This window comes from Megalops cyprinoides, chromosome 13, assembly GCF_013368585.1.
Source record: "Megalops cyprinoides isolate fMegCyp1 chromosome 13, fMegCyp1.pri, whole genome shotgun sequence".
NCBI classification, from domain to species: Eukaryota; Metazoa; Chordata; class Actinopteri; order Elopiformes; family Megalopidae; genus Megalops; species Megalops cyprinoides.
Genome location: NC_050595.1, coordinates 7,346,876 through 7,367,896, shown reverse-complemented (window position 1 = coordinate 7,367,896; position 21,021 = coordinate 7,346,876). Strand labels below are relative to the sequence as shown.

The 21,021-nt window shown below is 42.5% G+C and overlaps 2 protein-coding genes and 1 non-coding gene across 3 annotated transcripts; all 3 read left to right on the top strand.

Moving 5' to 3' along the window:
- The first annotated feature begins 584 nt into the window (after positions 1–584).
- gcshb (glycine cleavage system protein H (aminomethyl carrier), b) lies at positions 585–5,689 on the top strand. The gene is made up of 5 exons (XM_036544154.1): positions 585–847; positions 3,621–3,700; positions 4,162–4,225; positions 4,337–4,468; positions 5,426–5,689. Exons 1-5 carry the CDS (start codon positions 697–699, stop codon positions 5,521–5,523), a joined length of 525 nt encoding a protein of 174 aa, XP_036400047.1. The 5' UTR covers positions 585–696; the 3' UTR covers positions 5,524–5,689.
- A 3,277-nt stretch (positions 5,690–8,966) lies between these two features.
- LOC118787995 (60S ribosomal protein L13-like) lies at positions 8,967–12,555 on the top strand. Its single transcript, XM_036543806.1, has 6 exons — positions 8,967–9,009; positions 9,586–9,703; positions 10,215–10,356; positions 10,716–10,889; positions 11,327–11,383; positions 12,343–12,555. The coding sequence occupies exons 2-6, from the start codon at positions 9,600–9,602 to the stop codon at positions 12,499–12,501; spliced, it is 636 nt and encodes a 211-aa protein (XP_036399699.1). The 5' UTR covers positions 8,967–9,009; positions 9,586–9,599; the 3' UTR covers positions 12,502–12,555.
- On the top strand, positions 11,176–11,258 carry LOC118788585. Its single transcript, XR_005005410.1, has one exon. It is a non-coding gene; the product is annotated as a small nucleolar RNA MBII-202 (small nucleolar RNA).
- Positions 12,556–21,021: the final 8,466 nt, after the last annotated feature.

Genomic DNA, 21,021 nt, shown 5'->3' with positions numbered 1-21,021 from the left:
AAGCTGTTCGTTGTCGCTGTCTTTTTTTCAGACGGGAAATTTTACATTTTTATGTGTATATGCGGTAGACTGCACTTATTTTGTTTTACAGAAACGCGCTTTGGAATTAAGAGCGTTCGAATTATCTATCTAAAAAGAAACACTCTATTACTCCGCAAACATCGCTGCTGGCACGCACCAAAACAGCTATTTAGGTAGATCAAGGTCAGATATTTGTTCCACAAACCAGCACTAAGAATAGATCTTCAGAGTAAGCATTTACTTAACAAATATCTAACGACTGGCGCATAGAATCTTTGAAATACGCTATCGTCCTTAGCAGCGGATATGGACACTGTAGACCGTTTGTGTAATTTCACTGGTTATTTCGATTTCGATATCGTTTATTCTCGATACACTCACATGAACGTGAAAAATGGCAAACACAACGCCATTAACGACTCCATAGCCTCGTACGCTAACGGTTCGTTACTTTTACTTCGCGGCCTCTGATAACCTTCCTAACGTTACAATCATGGATGTTTAGGCGGTTACCCAAGACCGACGCCGGGCAATAAAGTTACAGTCCGCGATCCCGTGTCTCCGGTCACAGTCTGTCTTGTGTGTCGGGATCGCGCCTGGGATGACGGTGCACGCCCCTCTCTCACGGTCAACAAGAAGAGCTCACCATTCATAACAAGGCTGTATTCGGCGAAGATGGCGATGTTCGTCGCGCTCCGGTGCGTGTCTGCAAACTTTCCCTCAGCACTGCCTCTGATTTCGCGCACAGCTCAGGTACCCACATGCCGGCTGTTGTGGAAGGCCTGCACCCCGCGGACACTCAGTACTGCCTCCCGATTGACCGCAGGTACGTCTTTGCAATACGTTACTAAAGTAATGGGTAGCAGGACCCTCATCCTGAGCCGTGGGCACTGGCTAGCCACCAAGTCGCCTTTAGTGCATGCTGTTTCCAAAAGCCCACTGGCGTCGTTAGCTTGGTAGGTAGCTGGCTAATTTGCTCATCACGGTGAACAGAGGGGGAGATATGTAGCTAAAATAGCTACCGTTATTATTTGTCCTTAATGACGATGCTCTTGTGATGAACAGGATACAGAACACTGGCTAGCTAGCTATCGTATTTAGAAACTAGCTAACTAGGACTAGGAAGTTCTCAAGTTGGTTACCTAACCGAGGACACCTGCCCTGCGGCAGAAAAGTTAAGATAGCGAACGCAGCAAGCCAGTAAATACGTATTTCCTGGCTATTTAATGTTGCTTTGCTGCTAATGCCATACTCGACCATCTTAACTAGCTTACAAACCAGTTTACCTAATATAACAAAAAGCGAATTAGCCTACTCACATTAGTTGCTGATTCACCCAAAGAGTTACTTTAAAATTAGACCGGACTGGCTGGTTATTTTTTCTCGCTAGTTATATGCAGTCGCTGGCTAAATGTTGCAACGGGTTTCGAAATAATAGTCACGGGGTTCATTAATGAGTGTTCACTTCACAACAAATTCGCAAAATCAACCGTTTGTGCAGTGCCGGAGAATAGAGCTAATAACAGCACGGACCTGAGGCGGGGTGGGGGGTTCGCTGTGTCGCTAGCCAGTTATCCGGCGAAGTAGCATGGATTGTTCATGTTATAAAACGTCGCTGTGCAGTCGTACATCTCTGAATATGTAGCTACTAGCTAGCTCGCTAGTCAGCGGTGCAGCTGCATGTCCAAGAAGGTAACGATGGGCAATTAAATTCATACGTTTGCACTCAGCAAAGTAGCTGGTGGAAATTTTTAAGACGAGAAAGCACAAAGCGCAGCGGAGGTGTCTGCTTTGAGTCCTTGAGCAATATCACGTGTATTTATTACAGACCGATAATTTGAGTTTAACGTAATTACGGCCAGTTACTAGTGGGCTGAGAATGTGACCGTGGCCCTGTGACAGTTTGGGTAGCTAGCAGGAGAAACATGGTCACTGGACGAACTTGAACTTAAGTCGCATGTGGCGGCACTGTAGCTGGTCATTCGCTACAATACGGGTTCCGTGTATCTTCTGATTCTCTGTTTTATTTCCTTTATGTTAAGTGACATTTTCCTAAATGAGATGGCTAATCCAAAATATATAACATTTCAGAAGATAAGAAGGAAAGACGAGCAGCTTGGAAACCCGCACAGACTTAACTATAACTTAACTAAAAACTCACGTTTTTTAACACGACTATTGTGCTAACCCTAAGCGGTCAGGACGGTTCTCAATCTGGTTCAAACCTGTATTTTTCTGCATGGTTTGATCCTTGCATTGGAAACTGTTGAGGCATTTAAATTGCCCCTTGGGGTATCAGGGCAGCAGTAGGCTCAGAGACCACATTGGAATTGGAGTGTATGTTGTATCCGTGCAGCCCATGTAACAAGAAGAGCATTTGGTATCAAATGTCGAGATGGCAACGCGTAAATCATGCAGTCTGGTACAATATGTTGTGCACTGTGAATTAATTACACTGTTATTAGTAGATTTATTATTTATTTATTATTAGATTTTTTTTTGCAACATAATGTTGACTGTCCCTGATTAAGAAAACACACACACCAGGGCTCGCACATGCACTCACACTCTGAATAGCTACAGAAGGCCATGATTTGGAAAGGAAAGGGTTTGGCACATGGTAGGTAGGGGCTTCACATGACCCATCACATTCCCAGTTTGCCGTGTCAGATTAGTCCCATACTCCCATCATCCAGTTCACAGTATGCTGTCTGGATTCCTAGAACTTTGCCGGGTCTAGACGGCCGGTCTCGCTCTGAAGCGCAAGCCATCGGCTCAGTAATATATTTCTATTCGCAGTAATTTTTTGGAGATTAGCTATGTTGCATAAGGTCCCTGGCCTTGGCTCATAGTGCATCGGGGTGTCCTTTGAACAGCCGTGGACTAGAGCCGCATGTGGTGTGAGCGAGAGATATTTGCAGTTTACCTCCCCTTGCTGTGGGCCTATCTCCTTTCAGGAATGGCCATAAATCCTTTTCAGTCGCCCCACGTGAGGCTCCCCTCCCCTCTTTTCTCTGGCAGTGTGCTTAGATACTCATATCATGAGCCCCCCTTACACTGGTATGGTTTAGTGTGCTGTAGTGAAGAATATGTTCTTTCTCTATTTCATGTTGTGCTGTGTTGATATGCAAGACAAGCGTTTGTGTCCTGTAAAATTCTTTTAAACAGAACACATCCTTAGTTTTGTGTGAGGTTTTTTTTTTAAATTTGTGAGCATTGTTTCCAAAAAGGTGTTGCCTTATCCAGACCTGGTAACAAGAATCCATTTATTTTGAAGGTGAAATAGGGGTTGTTTTTCATCACCACTTTTCAGTACAGCAAGTTCATTACATATGTGTGGAAAGAAAATCTCCCATTAGTGAATGAGTCATAGCTAAAACCTTTTGGGTACATGACTTGACGAATATGTGTAAAATGAAATGACATACGCAGGTGTACATTTTTGTGGACATGAGCAAACCAGACCTGCAAACTGGTTGGTTCTGATTCACCCAACCATTCTGATAGGCAGCTTTGGAGCTTGTAGTGGTGGTTATGTGTCTTCCAAAGATCTTCAGAATGTGCGCCATCTTTTAAATGCGTTTTCTTTCTCCCTGCAGCCCTCAAATTCACGGACAAGCATGAGTGGGTACGGGTAGAAGGTGGCATAGGCACAGTTGGCATCAGCAATTTTGCTCAGGTTGGTAGTCTGCTCTGCTGATAGCTTTAATTTTTGATCTATGAGGCACTGTAGTGTGGCTGTAATGATTGTGCTTCTGTCACCAATATTTATGGCACTTCTTAATGTTTCCATGCTCTTTCTTGAGCAGTTTATGGTCTAAGTTTTGCCCTTTGTCCTGTTCACACATACGGCCTAGTTCAGATGTGCCAGAGCACATTATTTCCCAATGTTTTATGGTCTGATTGTTGAGATGTGTTTACTTTCTAATGACCTCTCCTTGAATTTATGAAGTCCTCTCTGGTTGGTGGTTGACAGTAAGAATATGTCCAATTAACAACTTTCAATGTAAATGAACAAGGAGCTTGAAAAATGCCAGTCATGTTTTTAGGCATACTAAATTGAAAACCATTGAGTTAGATTAATAGGTGATGGACATATTCACATGGTATTTTTAATCAGTAATCTTTTTGCATTTATAGGAAGCACTAGGTGATGTGGTATACTGTGGACTCCCTGAAGTTGGGACAAAACTTGACCAAATGGGTGAGTGTTGCTGAATTTCTTGATTTCTGTGTGTGGCCCTCCTTGTGGTAATCGTATGCTAAATCCTTGTGTGCTAAAGCTAATTCCAGTGGCATTTCTCCTTTTTTGTAGAGGAGTTTGGAGCATTGGAAAGTGTGAAGGCCGCTAGTGAGTTATATTCCCCTTTGACTGGAGAGGTAACTGAAGTCAACCAGGAGCTGGCAGAAAACCCTGGTCTAGTCAACAAATCTTGCTATGAAGATGGTGAGTGCATCACACAAGATCAGCGATTAAAAGAAAAAAGTTCGATAAGAAATTATCAAAAGAACCTAAAAGTTCAAGGCTGTCAAGCCCAACCATTCTGTACTTGCTGTGTATTTTCAATACAACAATTACTAGGGATGAGAAAATGATCTGTTTTTTAATCCCTACTTGTAATAATGAAGAGCCAAACTGGAGCCCCCCTTTACATTTCATCTTCAGACATCACTTAATCCATTCGTTAAAAATCCACTCTGTCCTCATGCTACAGTGTAGTACTCCAGTGTCATTCACTCAGAAATCGATCCATTTCTACCAGGGAGGGGAACATGTGATCAGATACCTGGTTACCTGTAGGAACATCATTATTCAAAGGAGTATTTGAATGCAGGATTTTGCAATCTATTTAGATCACAAACGGTGGACCTGTTTTGCAGAACCATGGTTACAGACTAAACCTTTTTATTTTCCCTTGAAAAAGGTTGTTTTGCATGTAGCACCATTTGTAGCCCATCGACTGAGTCTGTCGCTAGATTGAAATCACAGGCTCTGGGTACTCTCTTCACTTGACTACAGATTGAAGATCAGGTTGTCCACCTTCAACTGCCAACATTTAGGGTTACATTTTGAATCTGATCCAGGATTAGATGTTAAGGGCAGAATGTACCATCATTACATTGCAGAAAGATGTTATAATAGAAACTTTTAATCAGTTTTCCCCAATTGATTTTTATATTCATGTTATATCGAAAGATTTACATTTGAGAATATTGTCATTATTATTATTATTATTATTATCATTATTCACATCCTGAGGCTGTATGGGGTATGGTCAAATTGTGTTTTTAGGTATCTACTGTATCACTGTGTAAATTTCATATATGTAACTCATTTTCTCAGCCCTAATCAGGGTTGAGTGATTCTGGCTTATGATTGTACTCCTCCACCTTCAACTTGTAGGCTGGTTGATCAAGATGACCATTGACAACCCGGCAGAGGTAGACGCGCTGATGGACGAAGTGGCCTACGAGAAATACATCAAGTCAATCGAGAACTAAGGAGCGATGCTGGAAACCTCCCTTCTTTTGTCTCATGTTAACAACGGTTAGAACTCACGCCAAACTAATCCTACCCATGGTCCACCGAGAGCTCCTGCAGCTTCCCCCAGGAGTCTGCCGCACCACCATGGAAAACTCCCAGCTGAAAAAGGAAAAAAAAAAAAAACGAACCTGGAGTTTTCCCTAACCAGATCTCCATCATATTTATTTTTGATTTTTTTTTCGATTGTTTAATCCACAGGATAACCAAAATTGTAACGCCTCAGAAGTTTTAACGCGTGCCATAGGGCTGATTCTTAGAGATAAAACCAGGAGACTCTCTAGGGCTGGTGTCCAGGACGGGCCAGGTCTGTGGGCCATTCCAGACCGGTTTCAGGTGCTTCACCAGAGTTGGAAAGCATGGAGACACAAAACTGTGTTGGCAGGTGATTGTTGTAAATCAAATGGCTGATGTAATAAAAACAGAATTTTCAGATTTGAAGGACATGCTCTGCTTTCTGTTTAGTGTAAAGGCTTTAGAACTCCATTGTTCAATCATAAATGTTCTGATGACATCACTAGTAAGAACGCACTAAATATTTAAATTTATTCATTTGGCAGACACTTTTATCCAAAGTGACTTACGTAGGTTACAGCTCTTTACAATGCTATCCATTTATACAGCTGGCTATTTACTGAGGCAGTTGTGGGTTAAGTACCTTGCCCAAGGGTCCAGCAGCAGTGTCCCAGCGGGGATCGAACCGGCAACCTTTCGGTTAAGGGTCCTGCTCCTTAACCACTATGGTGCACTGCTGCAGATAAATACATCTGTTGACCATACAACACTTCATGGACAGTTCATGTCAGAGCTTTTCTGAAAAGATTACCGAACAGTAGAAATGTGCTGTGTGTACCACTGTGGGAATGGTAAAGTGTTGCTGAAGGATAGTGCAATCTGCAGATGTCATGACCCAGCCCTCTTGTCTACATCTCCCCCAAACTTGCTCAGTGCCATCATCACACCATTCGGTCCCCTGGGTGGCAGGATCTGCCCTGTTACGATTCTCTCCAGTCAGATGCCTCTGTGAAAAGAGTGAAAAGGGAGTTGCCTCACGGTTTTTCATAGCCTAAGGAAAAGAGTATCTCAATTCAGCTGCTTTTTTACTAGTTTAATTGCTTTGCTGTGAGAATTTTGAGCCTATGTGGGGACCTGTTGAGGATTAATAAAGATTGATAAATCAAAGCTCCCTGCCATCAGGAGAGTACAGAATGATAACCTTGATTAGACTACAGTAGATGTCCACTGAACGTGATTAAGTGCAGTATCTTTGGTGAAACAAAATGACGAGAAGTCTGGGGGTAGTTGTTGCAGCTTGTGCAGAGATGGCGAGTCAGATCGGAAGGGCATCACGTGTGGAGCTGAGGCGTTATCTCATGGTCACAATGAAGGTAGGCTCACCCTCACCTTTGCCTTCTGATAACGCAGGGCCCAATCAATGATTAATAAAGCCATGAGGCGGGGGTCTCACCAGCTCTGCCGCAGTGGGGCGGGGCGCTGAGGTTGTCAGGCAGTACCACAGAACAGAAGACGTATGAGGGTCAAAGGTCGGTGCTGCGGTTTCTGATGTATCACTATTCAAAGCCCTGTGGCATTGTCAGAGTCTTCCAGGGGCTCCTTCAGGTGCACTGAGGAGACAAAAATTCTATTTAGAAGTAGAACAACAGAGCAAGTTCAGTAAGCACTCTGTAGCTGACTACGTATCATGCAATCCAACATTTTTATCAACACTTATCTGACCTAATTTACCAAGATTGCAGAAAAGTGTGTGATGAGATTATATTTAACTAGTCATTTCAGTCTGTGCAATGACATTCTATTATGGAACATTATATGTGTATATAACCAGTAAGCAGTAACACACCTTTTAACTTTGCTATACAAGTGAATTATGGAAAACAAAATGCTCTAGCCATTGAGTTAAAAAATACCGCCAGCCCACAATGTCAGTTTTTCCTGACACAAAACTTACAGGGGTCAAATCACTATTATGGAACTGCTACACACATATGTCCTGTACATACATAAGGCACAGTGGCAGAGACTGAGAAATATACCATTTTACAAATCTATACTGACCTCTTGTGGTCCAAGATGCCCACTGGGATTCAGCTGTAGAGGACTGTGACTTATGTTCTATCATACTACAACTGCTCCTGATAATACAGGTTCATGAGAGGCTTCTAAGTGTGCTTGGGCTTTCTGCTTACTGAGGTCACAGGACCTGGCTCCTTAGTTCACATGCAGAGCACATATAGGCTGGCACCCATTCCAGATGGTATGACAGTTTCAGCTCTTTTTCTTTACAGGGATGTGGGTCAGATTGACAGCATGCACACTGATGTTTATCCACAGTTTACAGCCCTACTGGAGGAAAAAGTGTCCAGGCAGACATTCTGTGGTACAGTACACTTTTTTAAACATACCATGTTAAAAAGTAACCTGTCACATGGATAGAAAATCACATGGTTTACTTTACACTTTATGGTCACTTTGTGTGATATTTCGGACAGCGATGCATTTAGTGGTAGGGAGTAGGTCTCATAACCTAAAGGTTACTGGTTCAAGTCCTAGGTGTGGCAGTGCTGTTGTACCCTTGGTCAGGTACTTAATCTGCATTGCCTCAGTATATACCCAGTTTTGCAAAATGATACGTAAACTTTATGTAGTGTAAACACAGACATGTGCTCTCGCACAAAGGTGCCTTCTAAACAACTAATGTAACAGGAAGCAATGAAATAATCTTTTATGCAGGTAAGCTGGGTGTGCTGACTGCCTAGAAAATCTTGCAACAACGACTAAGCCAGCTCCAGAAACGGTACTCTGAACATTTTGCCACCCACGCAAGAACAGGTTCAAACGCACACTCTCTTCTGCCCCCCAAAAAGAAACTTTATTACGGAGGATGTTAACTCTCTGTTCTGAACATTTGCACTGAGCTCTCGCGTTTTTCCACCAAAAACGTCTTTCAGTGAATCATTGCCAAGTAAACTCAAGTTTGCTGTTCAAAAGTTTCATTAATGACATTTAGAAATTCAGTTCAGTGTATGTACCCTCTCCTTTTCAAAACGCCAAATACTGTAGTGTTAGTAAATCATAGCTGAATTTTAGTATTATAATAATAATATCAGTATCAATTTATGTCTTGTTAGGCAATCCATTATCCGTTTTGTACACGTTGCACAGCAAGACGGACGGAATTAAAACAAATGAAAATTCAGAGCATATCATTCATTTAACCATGAAGCGCAGGTTTTTTTTTTTTTTTTTTTTTTTTTTTTAGTGTGCGATTCTGCCGTGCATGCCGTGGAACCCTTTGGAAACGGTATTGTTTAAAGCTTCCGGGTCGCCGGGCGTATTGAACGTTCTCTATTGGCTAACCCTGGGGATATCCCACACTGCTGTGCGCGAATTCTTCCTTTTCATCCCGGTCACAGCGATAGCGGACGGTATGTGGAGAAGATCGTACAATCTTTCGAATGAAAGCCTCATCCATCCGTATTTTCAAAACATCTTTGCACCTTTGTACCCTCGCATAATCATAAATAATTATACGAACGACGCTAAAATGATAATATTTTTAGTGTATCGCGATGGATGATTGTGTTGTAGTGTTTACAGTGTTCAGATGGCTCTCCGTTATGGCTGCCTGTCATACGACTGTATATACATGTGTTAAGCCACTCGTACACCACTGGGTGCTGAGGGAAGCATTTTTTCGACTGGACATAAAATTCAGTATAAATATGTTTGTTTGCTTCTGGTGTGTTCACCAGTAGGTAGCTAGGTCGCTAGCTTGTCTGTGTGTTGCCCACAAGCATCATGTTAAGCTCACCACCCGTCATGCTAATATAGCCAGCTAGCTAAAATGTTGGACGTGGCTCAGTGATGTTATGTTCATCATGCTCCAGGGATGTCAATATGTAATTTTTGCTGCCCTAATGTAGGTACCCAGTGCATAGAATAATACAGCAAAAGTTTTGTACATAAGAAATTTGTTTGACTTTCTTTCATTGCGTTAACAGGGAACTAGGTAATCATGGCCCCCAGCAGGAATGGCATGATTTTGAACCCTCATTTCCACAAAGACTGGCAGAAGAGGGTTCGCACCTGGTTTAACCAGCCTGCCAGAAAGATCCGCAGGTAGGTCCAGTGCACACACAATCTGCTGACAGCTTTGTCAGCTTTGTTGGGGTCCGATAGGATGGCTGTTTGAACATTTCTGGCTGTAATAACTACATGTACATGGTTTGGTAATGTAGAGTGTTTTTTTCTCATTTAATGAATGTTACACAGATTCACTGATACGTGGATGGGTTGATCCAATGGGTTCATTGCATTTACATTCTTGTCATTTAGCAGAGACTCTTATCCAGAGAGACTCACATAGGTTACAGTCTTACCCATCTGTATAAACGGATAATATGTATTTACTGAGGCAGTGTTAGGTTAAGTACCTTTTCCAAGGGTACAATAGCAACACCCCAATGGGGACTCAAACAGGCAACATTGTACCCATTACCGCTACACCACAGTGGGTTCAGTGAATCAGAAGTGCTATGTAGATGATTTAATTTCTGTGTCAGTGAAGTTGTAGAGAATCAATATCGGTCAAAAAAAAAAAAACACAACTTTCCCACCGTTTCCCCATCAGGCGCAAGGCACGACAGGCTAAGGCTCGCCGAATTGCACCTCGCCCCGTGGCTGGCCCTCTTCGCCCCATGGTCAGGTGTCCCACCATCAGGTACCACACAAAGGTTCGCGCGGGACGAGGCTTCACCCTGGAGGAGCTGAAGGTACGGACCACCATGCTGCGTTTTACAATGTAGTTTGAATACACATCAGTTTTGGCCTTTGCATGGGAGGCAATAAAGGATGTGGTCTTTAATTTTAGTTTAAGCAGTTCAATGCTTTAGTTTTTTATGTTAACATTGCTTAACTTTATGGCCCTGATGATTTGTAAACTAAAAGCCTAGTCACAAATGACCAGTTAGTCAGAATGACACCAAAGGCATTAAATCAGCATCCAAAATCCACACACCTTATCTTTCTAAACACATGCACCCTAATAACACAGCAAGTGTTAAGGGTTATTCATAACAGTCTCCTGTTACGACACAAGCAGCTAGTTACCCTGGGCCTTTGTGTGTTCTAGGCTGCAGGTATCCACAAGAAGGTTGCCCGCACCATCGGCATTTCAGTGGACCCTCGCCGGCGCAACAGGTCCACCGAGTCCCTCCAGGGCAATGTGCAGCGGCTGAAGGAGTACCGCTCCAAGCTCATCCTTTTCCCCAGGAAGGCATCCGCTCCCAGGAAGGGAGACAGCTCTGTGAGTGGCCCAGCTGTGTAGGAGAGGGCAGGGTTAGACTATTGGCAGCATGTAATATAATGCAGGCTGCATGTACTTTTTGTGTAATACATTTGTATCCTCATGCTCAGGCTACATGTAACTCTGTATGTCTGCCCACATGAAAGGGTTGCATGTTTTTGTGACTTTTGACGCTTTTTGACGTTCATGGACTAACCATGTAATGGACATACGTTTACATGCTCCAGTACAGACTCCAAAATGTTAGATACACAGTGCTTTTTGTAAGGTTTCAGAGGCAGTCAAATGATGACACTTTCTCCGGAATCTCTGCACTACGTTGATGACTTCCGTTGAACCCTTTTCCAGCTGATGACTGCGCAGTTCCCCTGTTTGTAGTTGGGCTTTAGGGGAGTGGGAATGGGGAGGTCTGAACTGACCTGACTCTCTTTCCTCAGGCCGAGGAACTGAAGATGGCCACACAGCTGACTGGCCCTGTCATGCCCATCAGAAACGTAAGTATAATTTTCACACCAAAAGTGGGTCACCTTGGTGAATAAATGGGGAAAAGCAGTGTCCGATTTAGTGTATGCAAAACTCACCGGTATATACATGTGCACTCAGAGTAAGTCAGTTATAAACAAAGGGACATGAAGTAGACTTGAACCCTTCATACAGAACTGTAGTACATTGCACCACGTGGTTTTGTTGTAATTTCACTCAATTGAGACAGCATTTCTGGTTAATGTGAGAAATGCCTATGTTGGATAGTGATGTAGGTTATGGAACTTTCACAACGCCGGGAATGAAACTGCTCTTCGATGAATAGTAATAGAAATCTGAATCTTAGATTTCTAAAAGACATTTTAATTAGTCCCAGATTTGCTACATGTTCAAGGACAAACATTATTGCAGGTAGCAAATCAGTGCATACACAGAGAAAAGTTCTATGAACTAGTGAGCCAGCACTATTCACTCCAGAGTTATAAAGAGATTCAAGGTCTCCCTGTTACAATGGCAGAAGTAATGCAAACTGGCATAGAGTGTGCTGTCTGCCTCTTTGATAACCTGTGATGGCAAGCTACGTGCATCACTGCCTGGCTTGACATCCTCAATAAATACACATTTTTGAAAGATAACCGGTGTTTCCTGAAAAAATGCCTAACAAAAAAAGGAATTCTACAAAAGAGTACAATGTGGAGTGGATGAACTTTTTTAAAATGTTTAAAGTTCACGTAAAGGACTTCCAGATTGTACTTGTTTTGTCTTTGTGGTTGTATTAACATTGGTTATTAGTTCCTGTTCAATTTGCAGTGGAAAGTGTATTCGTTGCGTTTCTGTTGAGGCATATTGGTAATGACCAAGCAGGGCATAATGGTCATACATCTGCACCTGCTGCAAAATCAAATGAGCACAGACCAGTGACCAGGTTTTGTGGCCGCATGGACCCACTGATTGCTTGGTTTCCTTGCAGGTGCACAAGAAAGAGAAGGCCAAGGTGATCTCAGAGGACGAGAAGAACTTCAAGGCCTTCGCCAGCCTGCGTATGGCCCGCGCCAACGCCCGCCTCTTCGGCATCCGCGCCAAGAGAGCCAAGGAGGCCGCCGAGCAGGATGTGGAGAAAAAGAAGTAACAGTGATTTCTGTGGTTCTGTCAAATAAAATAAATACCCCGCTTTCCCAAAAAATTAAATGTGTGAAGACTCATTTCTCTTCAGAGCTAGTTGACGTGACCTGCTGGAAGCGATCGGGGTAGTTGAAATGTGCATACAAAGGTGACACTTAAGTCTGCGGGTTTCATCCCTGCTATTGAGCTGCCACAATCACAAGTGGCGCGAACTCCTCTTGATTACTGAGTCAGTCTGTACTGTTTTACATAGTTTGCCTGTTTTCAGTGAGGACAGGGCTGGAGTGTTCTCGGATGTCCTTGGGGAGCAGCTGACTTCAGGGTGTGCTTCAGGGCTCACATTCAGTTCAATTTTCATCATTTGTCCTCAGCAGGGTTTATGATGTCTGATTTGACTTGAGTTGATTATATGTTTCGACCAGCGAACATCTAATCATCCCGAGTACAGCACTAATGCTGCTGTCCTAGTCGGGGATTATAGTGGATAATGATACTTGTGATTATCCGCAACACCAGGAACAGCTATTCTTTACAGAATAAGAATTTGAAGTCAGTATGAATGAATACCACTGTGTGATTCCACCGCTATGTTAAGGGTAGCATTGCCGCAGTTGATTCTGGTTCCAGATTATGTTATTGAAGGAATCTTTGTGGCCTGTGTTTCCAAACGGCTCTAGAACTGATTCAGTTTCTTGATTCCTAGTCAATGTGACTTGAGTCCTCTGTACACTGAGTAGGTGTAGTCTTCTCAAATAGTCTGAACAGAACATGATTTGTATTATGTGTTGTTCGGGATTCACTTGTCATGTTACGGTACTCGCCATGAATGAGATCCATATCTCTCCCTCCATCATAGACTGAGGTGGCATTTGGTGTGCACTCTGTTTTCTCACCAGAGGGTGGCAGTAGTGGTACACACAGCTAGATGGTCCAGGTACTTTCTACCCCCAGCAGCCAGTCAAGGATCAGACTCACTCTTCGGCGCAAATTTGGATTTACCCATATTTGCAAACCATAAGCACTGACCCTGGAACGATGGTTGGGGGTGTAATATACACTGGCATGAGAAGTGCAGCTGGGCTTTGTACAGGCTACTGTTAGCAACCCATCAAAGTGTTCAAACGCAGATGGAGAGGTTGGTGTTAGAGGGGAATGAGGAATCTGCTGTTGACTGAAAGAACTGTCGTATTCAGGAAAATAAAAAACCCTGAGAGGAGTGGAGCAAAGCTACGGATGGTAATAAGCTGTACTTGCTAGTTTTCAGAAAGTCAATTTGATCTGCCGTCGGCCACAAAACAAAAGAGAGCTCGTCTCAGCAGTGGAGGAGGAGGCCAGCTGTCGGGGCAGGATCCTGCTGCATATGGAGCCTGGCTCTGTATTAAAGGAAATCTCAGAGTGACTGCTGAAGCAGGATGGAAATATTTCAGCTCCCGCTGAAATCCCAAGGCCCGTGGCCCACGCCTCTCGAGCTGCCACTCGATTATGTAAGGGGCGAGAGAGATGCGCGTCTGTGAGAAAGGGGCGGGGGTGGAGAGCGGGACGGGGACGGGCACGAGATGGCGGCTGCACGGGCCTGAGAATGCCGGTAAGCATGTGACGGCGATTTCGGTTGACCTCCGCTGACCCCTGGGTGATCCCGGAATGGAGGTTTAAATGAGTGTGGTTCCCTTTCTGTGGCCAGAGAGACGGCGGGCACGACGCGAGTCTGAAGGCGGACGGTGAAAGCTCTGTCAAGCGGCAGCCTTGACATTCTCCGATCACCACGGTAACGGCGGAGTCCGGCACCTCGATGGGAAAATGTCACAGAGGCAGGTTGCGCCGGGAGATGAGCCGTTTGAGGTAAAGATGGGCGGGTGGATTTTTAGGAGCTCGGGAGAGAGAGAGAAAGAGAGACAGGAAGTACAAAATGCAGCTTCGGGCAAATGCTGGCACAACTGCCAAAAGCAAAAATGGTTGTCAACTTCCTCGCACCCTGAGTCTGTCTTCCTCTATGACTATGATGGCAATAGGTTTGCTCCAATTCAGTTTTTAACTAGAAATATCTTTAGTCCATCAGTGCTCTCTCAGTAATAGTTATCAGAGGTCAAATCTATGTGAGACCTCCGTTGACTGACTGCAGATGAAGAAGTGCTCTTCTTTTACAACGCCTCGTTAAAAATAACGTCAGCGCAGTAGAACAAATGTTCTGACTAACGCCATTCCATTCAGAAGTATTCAATGATAGTGGGTAGTTGAACAGAGGCAGAGAGGATAGTGGGAGTATTATGCAAACATCACCACATTCCTCTTAATCTATGCTGTCTATATGTGGCACTACCCTGTTTGATTAGCGCTGGTTGTGGTAGAATACTGTGTGTCGGTCAGTGCAGACTGTAGACCTTACTACGGGTGCCCTTCACAACTAACATGGAAGCTTCTGGAATGGCCTACCATGTTCATTCTTTGACTGGATGTTTCTCATCTTGTGTGAACATTCATTTTGAGGAAATTGATTATCTGTGAAACAAAGGCAGACTCTCGGAGTTTGAAGGCCAGGACAACTAAGGTCATCGGAAACCATGCTGCTGATTTAACAGGCAAAAAGAGGAATCTGATCTTTACATTGAGTACAGGAAAGAAATTAGATTCTAGATAGATTATTGGTGAGATGTAGGTACCGATCGAAGATACTACGGCCAGTAGAGAAGGCTCCAGAATCAATGAGCTATTGGAATCGGCACTTAAAAGCCCACATGTAAATCAATGATGCCAAGAATATTTCATGACAGGAGAACTGGGCGGAAAGGCTAAGACTGGCTGTGGGTTACATAAACTGCGCAGGCATATTTGATCGTGCATATTTGTTTTTGTTATGTTCCCGAACATCAAGGGCCGATTGCTCAGGGACATAGCTAATCGGCACTATGATTTGGGGTATGACAAACTCCACTCCATCTGCCTGATATGGCAGCTTGTGCAGCTTGAAAGGATATTAAGTGGACGTATGAAAACGGTGAAGCTATTTGCTCTGGCTGCTGGTGGCTCTAATTATATCAGAATCTCTAAGCATTTCATCTCCTGTCACGGTGAAATGGTACACACTTTTCGATTTCATTAGAGCTTGATCTCATTTGTGCACCTGTTTGCCAAACAGGTTTATCTCATGAACACCTGGTTTCCACTGCAGATCAGATGTGACTAACTTCAGTGAATTCCTTAATTGGACATTTTACATCTAAACCAGCTGTGTGCTGCTGAGACGCCTGTAAAACAAGAATCATTCTGGTGTTCACAGGGCCTTGTCACCTGCCCTGTCCACAGAAACATCGGTCTGAGAGCACACTCAGGAAGTGATGCAGATAAAGTTCCATTACCTGCACAGTGACGGTTCATTCACTTCATTTAGAATACGCCTCTGTCAGCTACGAGGTACTAACACTTAGATCAAATGATGAAGAGTTCAGACTTAAGGCTTTCGCAGAAAAAGAGCATGAGCAAATTTTAAGACATGCAGACATGCCAAATTATAAAAGAAGGAATGAAATCTTTTGAATGCAGGCTTTTTTTTGGCAGGTTCACATTTAAATGTTTTTTGATTTATGACAGTGAAGTTAATGGCAAGAAACTGATACTTATATGCTAATATTACTGCTGTAGTCTGAATAAATATAGGATTTATCATTCAGTTTATACTTTATCGGTATACTGTTGTTTTAAAATAACAAATATGTTCATTTAATGTAAAAAACATTCCTGAGAAACAATTGATGAATATATTGCATCTGAAGACAATATTTTATTCAAAAGCAAGTGTGCACAGAAGTGTAGTCCAGTGAGGTGCAGATTGTGGCAATAAACACATTATTGAACAGAAACTGTTCTTTAGCCATATGAAATGAATGCAGAAATGTGGAAGAAGATAAAAACAAACACACAAACTGCTACTTTCAGATTTATACACAGTTTCAAATTCCAGAAGTTTGACATAAAGAATAGTCAAAAGTATGCTCTGCAAAATGCACCCAAGTCAAAGCTGTCTCTGGAGGCTGGGAAGATTGCAGTTTTGAATTAAGCCCTAGAACCAGTGACCGATGACGTGTCCCGAGAACCTTGTGTGTTTCTAGTCATGCTATTCATAGTTGACACAACATATCACTCTTAAAAAAAAGCACTGACAAGAGTTAGAATGGATGTCTTCACATCAGATTGATTTCAAATGGCTGGGTTCAATTGGTTTGAAAGGAGTACATCAGCTTGTTGGGTTTTCAATCTTTCAAGCGTGTGAATACACCAAGGTCGCAAGGAAATTTTTGTACTCACTTTCTGGCTGCAACATCACCACTGACAAACACAGAACTGCGGTCTTTCAGAACTTCAAGTTTACTGTCTGGCACTGCAGCCTAGGCTACCTAGATCACAGTACCGCTTGTGGCTAAAAGTTACCTTGAATCTGTATAAGATAATATCCATAAAAGCCGTCAAGAGATTTTTTGTGAAGTGTATAAATTTTGAAAGGATCTGAGGACTCCTTTGTGATCACATAGGCATTTTTCCAAGAGGTTATAGCTGTTCTGGCTAGACAGGGTGGAGTGAAATTTGTTTCCTTCAAGGGTGCACAGAGGTACTAAAATACTCTTGCTCTCTTTTCCACACAAAAAGGAGTGTGGAAATTTGAAGGACAGAGTAACGGCCTTTAACTTCAGAGCTGATTACATTTTTGGTCTCTTCCCTTGGGTGATGGGGGTGGAACTTGTACTGTCTGCATTTCAGCAAATGCAGTCCTCCTCACCCTTTGAGATTCTAATGTACAATGTGCAAAAACACAAAACTTGTAGCATTTTCAAGCATTCTGCAGATATGTTGCACCTTATGAATGAATGAAAGGAATACCAAGGGCGTCTGCAGCTTCTGCTTAAGGGGAGATGTCTGGCGTAAAGGAAGAGGCCCATTACCACTGAGACATATTCAGTGCTTAAGTGGTGTCAGGTGAGAGTTCACTGCCATTGCAAAGAGGCCGATAGATAGGAGAAAGAACACAGAGACTCAGGGCTGAGCCTGACTGGCTGCCACTTCTTCCCCACAAACATAGACCAGGTACAAAGAACTTTCTCCTGAATTCACAGGGAGTGAGATTAATTCATGTTTACATATTTTTACAATTTTTTTGGGCACATAGTTATGGTGTGTGGGTTTTTAAATCTCAGGATGTTATTTTAACAGTGTGCATTCTTCTCAAATTCATTCTGGGACCAGCATGCATTTTACTCAGCCCCTGACAGTGTTACTGTCTTTACATAATACTGTTCAAGTGTCTTTGTGTATACCTCTCTGAGGTACCATGCCAAATCAGAGCTCTACTGAACCAAGGCAAGCATGGCAAAAGAGGGATCGTTTCAATGCATGTCTTCCATCGAGGTGCAGATAATTATCAGTGGTGTAAGATTTTGCTTCTACGTGGACATAAAAAAATAAAAAATTCCTGAAATGTTATGGCACAACGAACCAGAACAATACCTACCGTGAATTTTATTCTCTCTGGGGTCTCAGCTCAACCTCGGTAACAGAAAGACAGTTTTCTCAGCAAATGTAAATGCCTTTGTTTCTCTGTGTGTTTTCCTTGTAAAGTGTTAAGTCTAGGAATGTTTTTGCGTTTTTGTAAAACAAAAAAAGCATTTTCACCTTTGAAATGCTTCTTGTAAATTCAATTTTAAGGTCTCAGTATTCTCTGCATGATATGATGACCAGTGCCACATTCTCATGTAGGACACTCATAACCGCACTCTTAGGCAGAAGATTTTTAATTGCATGGTTTCAATACAGAACATTTTGAAAATACATTCTGTTCTGATACTTTCACAGCAGAGACACACTTCACACAGTATTCACTGAATCCAATCTGTATCCAGTTTCCTCATTTGGATTTTTGTCTTCCACTGTTGGTAGTGAAGACATACCAACAACTCCAAGAAGCCATTCAGCCAATTATAGCACCTGCTTATGTCTCCCAGGTTTGGAGATTCATATGCGAACTGTAATATTGCATTGCATTACATTGTTGTCACTTAGCATCTTATCCAGAGCAACATACCTAGGTTACATTTTTTTTACGTGTTATCCATTTATACAGCTGGATATTTACTGAGGTAATTGTGGGTAAAGTACCTCACCTAAGGGTACAACAGCAGTGCCCCGGTGGGGGAACTGAGCCAGCAAACCTTTTGATTACAAGCCCTGCTCCTTACCATTATGCTATACTGCCTCAATGGAAACGCAGTGGAAATATAATGGAAACATAGAAACAGAAAGTGATTTTGTTCCCTTCAAACACAAATAAAAACCACAATAGCCTACATTTCCAGGTACAACTCAATTCATTGTATGAGCAATGCAATCCTGCTTTCTATGAAGGTTGAATTTAATATTCATCCATTTGATATTTATGAACATATTATGAATGTTGAAGCTTGGGTGGCCAACAATAAAACAGTATGTGTGCCACTGCAAATAATGCCCTCTGTTGCACACCCTACCATCTGTAATTTCAGTAAAATGCTTAATAGAGCAGTTGCTCATTTACTTCTTTCATGTTGTTGTTTCACCATAGTGCTCTTTCCTCAAGTTGTTTTGAGGTGCTTGGGTAATGCTAGTTCAATGCAAATTCACATTTGTGCGTTTTTATCAAATAAGTGCATATGGCTCGCTCTTGGCACTAATAAATCCCCCAGAGTGCTAAAATGGCACTTTGTTGTATTTGCATTGTTTATGTAAAACCTTGCTGGCAGGTGGAAGCTAATTTGGCAGTTGCATGAATACTTAAAACCCCTGCAAATGTAGCTGTGTCTTGCAGCTCCGTTCAGGATCATGTGCCTATGACACAACCACACGATACGAGCGGTTATCAGAGGTGCAACTGCAACATGTCAGAAAGTAGTGAAGGATGACACAACACTAGAATTAAACTTTGAAAATAAACTATCAAACTGCAAAAGTTACCGTTCAGCTGAAAGTGAGCATGACAGCTCCAACTTGTAAAAGAGGAGTGGCAAATCTTGTAATGCAGTCAACCATAAATGATCCAAGTCCCAGCTGAAGGGAGCACACTATCAGACCAAAATGTCTGTTAAAACTGAAAGAAGACTGGTAACAGTAGTTCTGTTAGATTGGCGCTCTTTCCACATGTGGGAAAACTAATTTGCTCTGCTTTTGGTAAGGTTCTGAGGACTGTGGAATAGTAGTTGCCCAAAGTGACCTTCAAGTATTAATACAACAATATCAAGAGGTAACAATTGCATAGATTTACATTAGCTGCACATTTAATGAGGCAATTCTGGGTGAGATTCCTTGTCCAGGAGTACAACAGCAGCACGCTAGTGGGGAACTGAGCCAGCAACCTTTAGGTGGCAAGCCCTGCTCCACACATACTTTGTTCTCAACGCCAGATTAGTCAGAGACAAATGAAGAGAAGATTTAATTTAACAGTCCATGGCTATTATGACAGTGTCATTAAAGACTACATGTCAGTAATCATTACAAGCCATAAAGAACGGTTGTGTTAAATCCAGAGCAGATGGAGCTGAGAAAGGTATCCATGACCATAGATAATTAGCTGTTAAATATAAGGGTAAGTAATTAAACATGCTTGAAAAGTGACAAATGTCTTCAGGTGATTTTTTTTCCCCTTGAGGATACACTACCACAAATCCCATTTTTGGACAGTGCTTTTGTGGCCTAAACATGGTACAGTAATCTTATGGTTAGAGTATCTTTGCTGACCCTGGAAAGATGGAGGGTCAACGACCAGCAGAGTCATCCCAAAGTCTTGAAAAATGTTTCCCAATGTCTTTCTGCCTGAAAGCCTTTAGAGATGAACACTGGATAATGGACACTCTGTTGGGGCCTACACGTATATCAACCAATTCATGCCACAGAATTTGAGCCAGGCCACTTTCTCTGTGAGCCACTCTCCAACATGGCTTCTCCACCCTTTGAGGCCCGCCCACAACAGCAGGTTATGAGACCATATTGAGAGTCTGCCAACAGCCCGAAAATGGTAACTCTTGAACTCTAGAACTCTTCCCATTTTGAAAACAGGGCCTTAATTAAAAATACCCTACTTTGTAAATTCTTTGATAATAATAATATTTCCATTTGTGAAGTGCTTTACATACACTCAGTTCACAGTCCTTTCTGATAAGAACAAAGAAACAAAAAAACAAAAAAGAGCAAAGAATGAAAACCAGCTGCTGTAAAGTCAGGGGAAATATTACAAGACACCAGTAATTAATATAATGTGACATACGGCGATGAAATAACCAAGCACTAATAACAGATAAAGCAGACTTAGAAAAAGTTGACAGCAAATTTAAAAAGGCCAGTCTTTAAAAAAGACTTAAAATGTGACAGTCTTAGCAGCACTGATTTATTCCTGCCAGGTGTTCCATTATCATGGAGACTGCACATAAAAAGCTAAGCCACCCTTTGTATTACATCTAGCAGTGAGGACACAAAATAGACTCATCATCTTTCCAGACTAAATCAGTCACTTTGA

Excerpts from the sequence above, each read along its gene's own strand:
- gcshb (XM_036544154.1), top strand. The coding sequence starts at position 697 with ATGGCGATGTTCGTCGCGCTCCGGTGCGTGTCTGCAAACTTTCCCTCA. Across the intron at positions 848-3,620 it reads TGCCTCCCGATTGACCGCAG|CCCTCAAATTCACGGACAAG; the intron begins GTACGTCTTTGC and ends TTCTCCCTGCAG. Across the intron at positions 4,469-5,425 it reads CAAATCTTGCTATGAAGATG|GCTGGTTGATCAAGATGACC; the intron begins GTGAGTGCATCA and ends TTCAACTTGTAG.
- LOC118787995 (XM_036543806.1), top strand. The coding sequence starts at position 9,600 with ATGGCCCCCAGCAGGAATGGCATGATTTTGAACCCTCATTTCCACAAA. Across the intron at positions 9,704-10,214 it reads CCTGCCAGAAAGATCCGCAG|GCGCAAGGCACGACAGGCTA; the intron begins GTAGGTCCAGTG and ends TTTCCCCATCAG. Across the intron at positions 11,384-12,342 it reads CTGTCATGCCCATCAGAAAC|GTGCACAAGAAAGAGAAGGC; the intron begins GTAAGTATAATT and ends GTTTCCTTGCAG.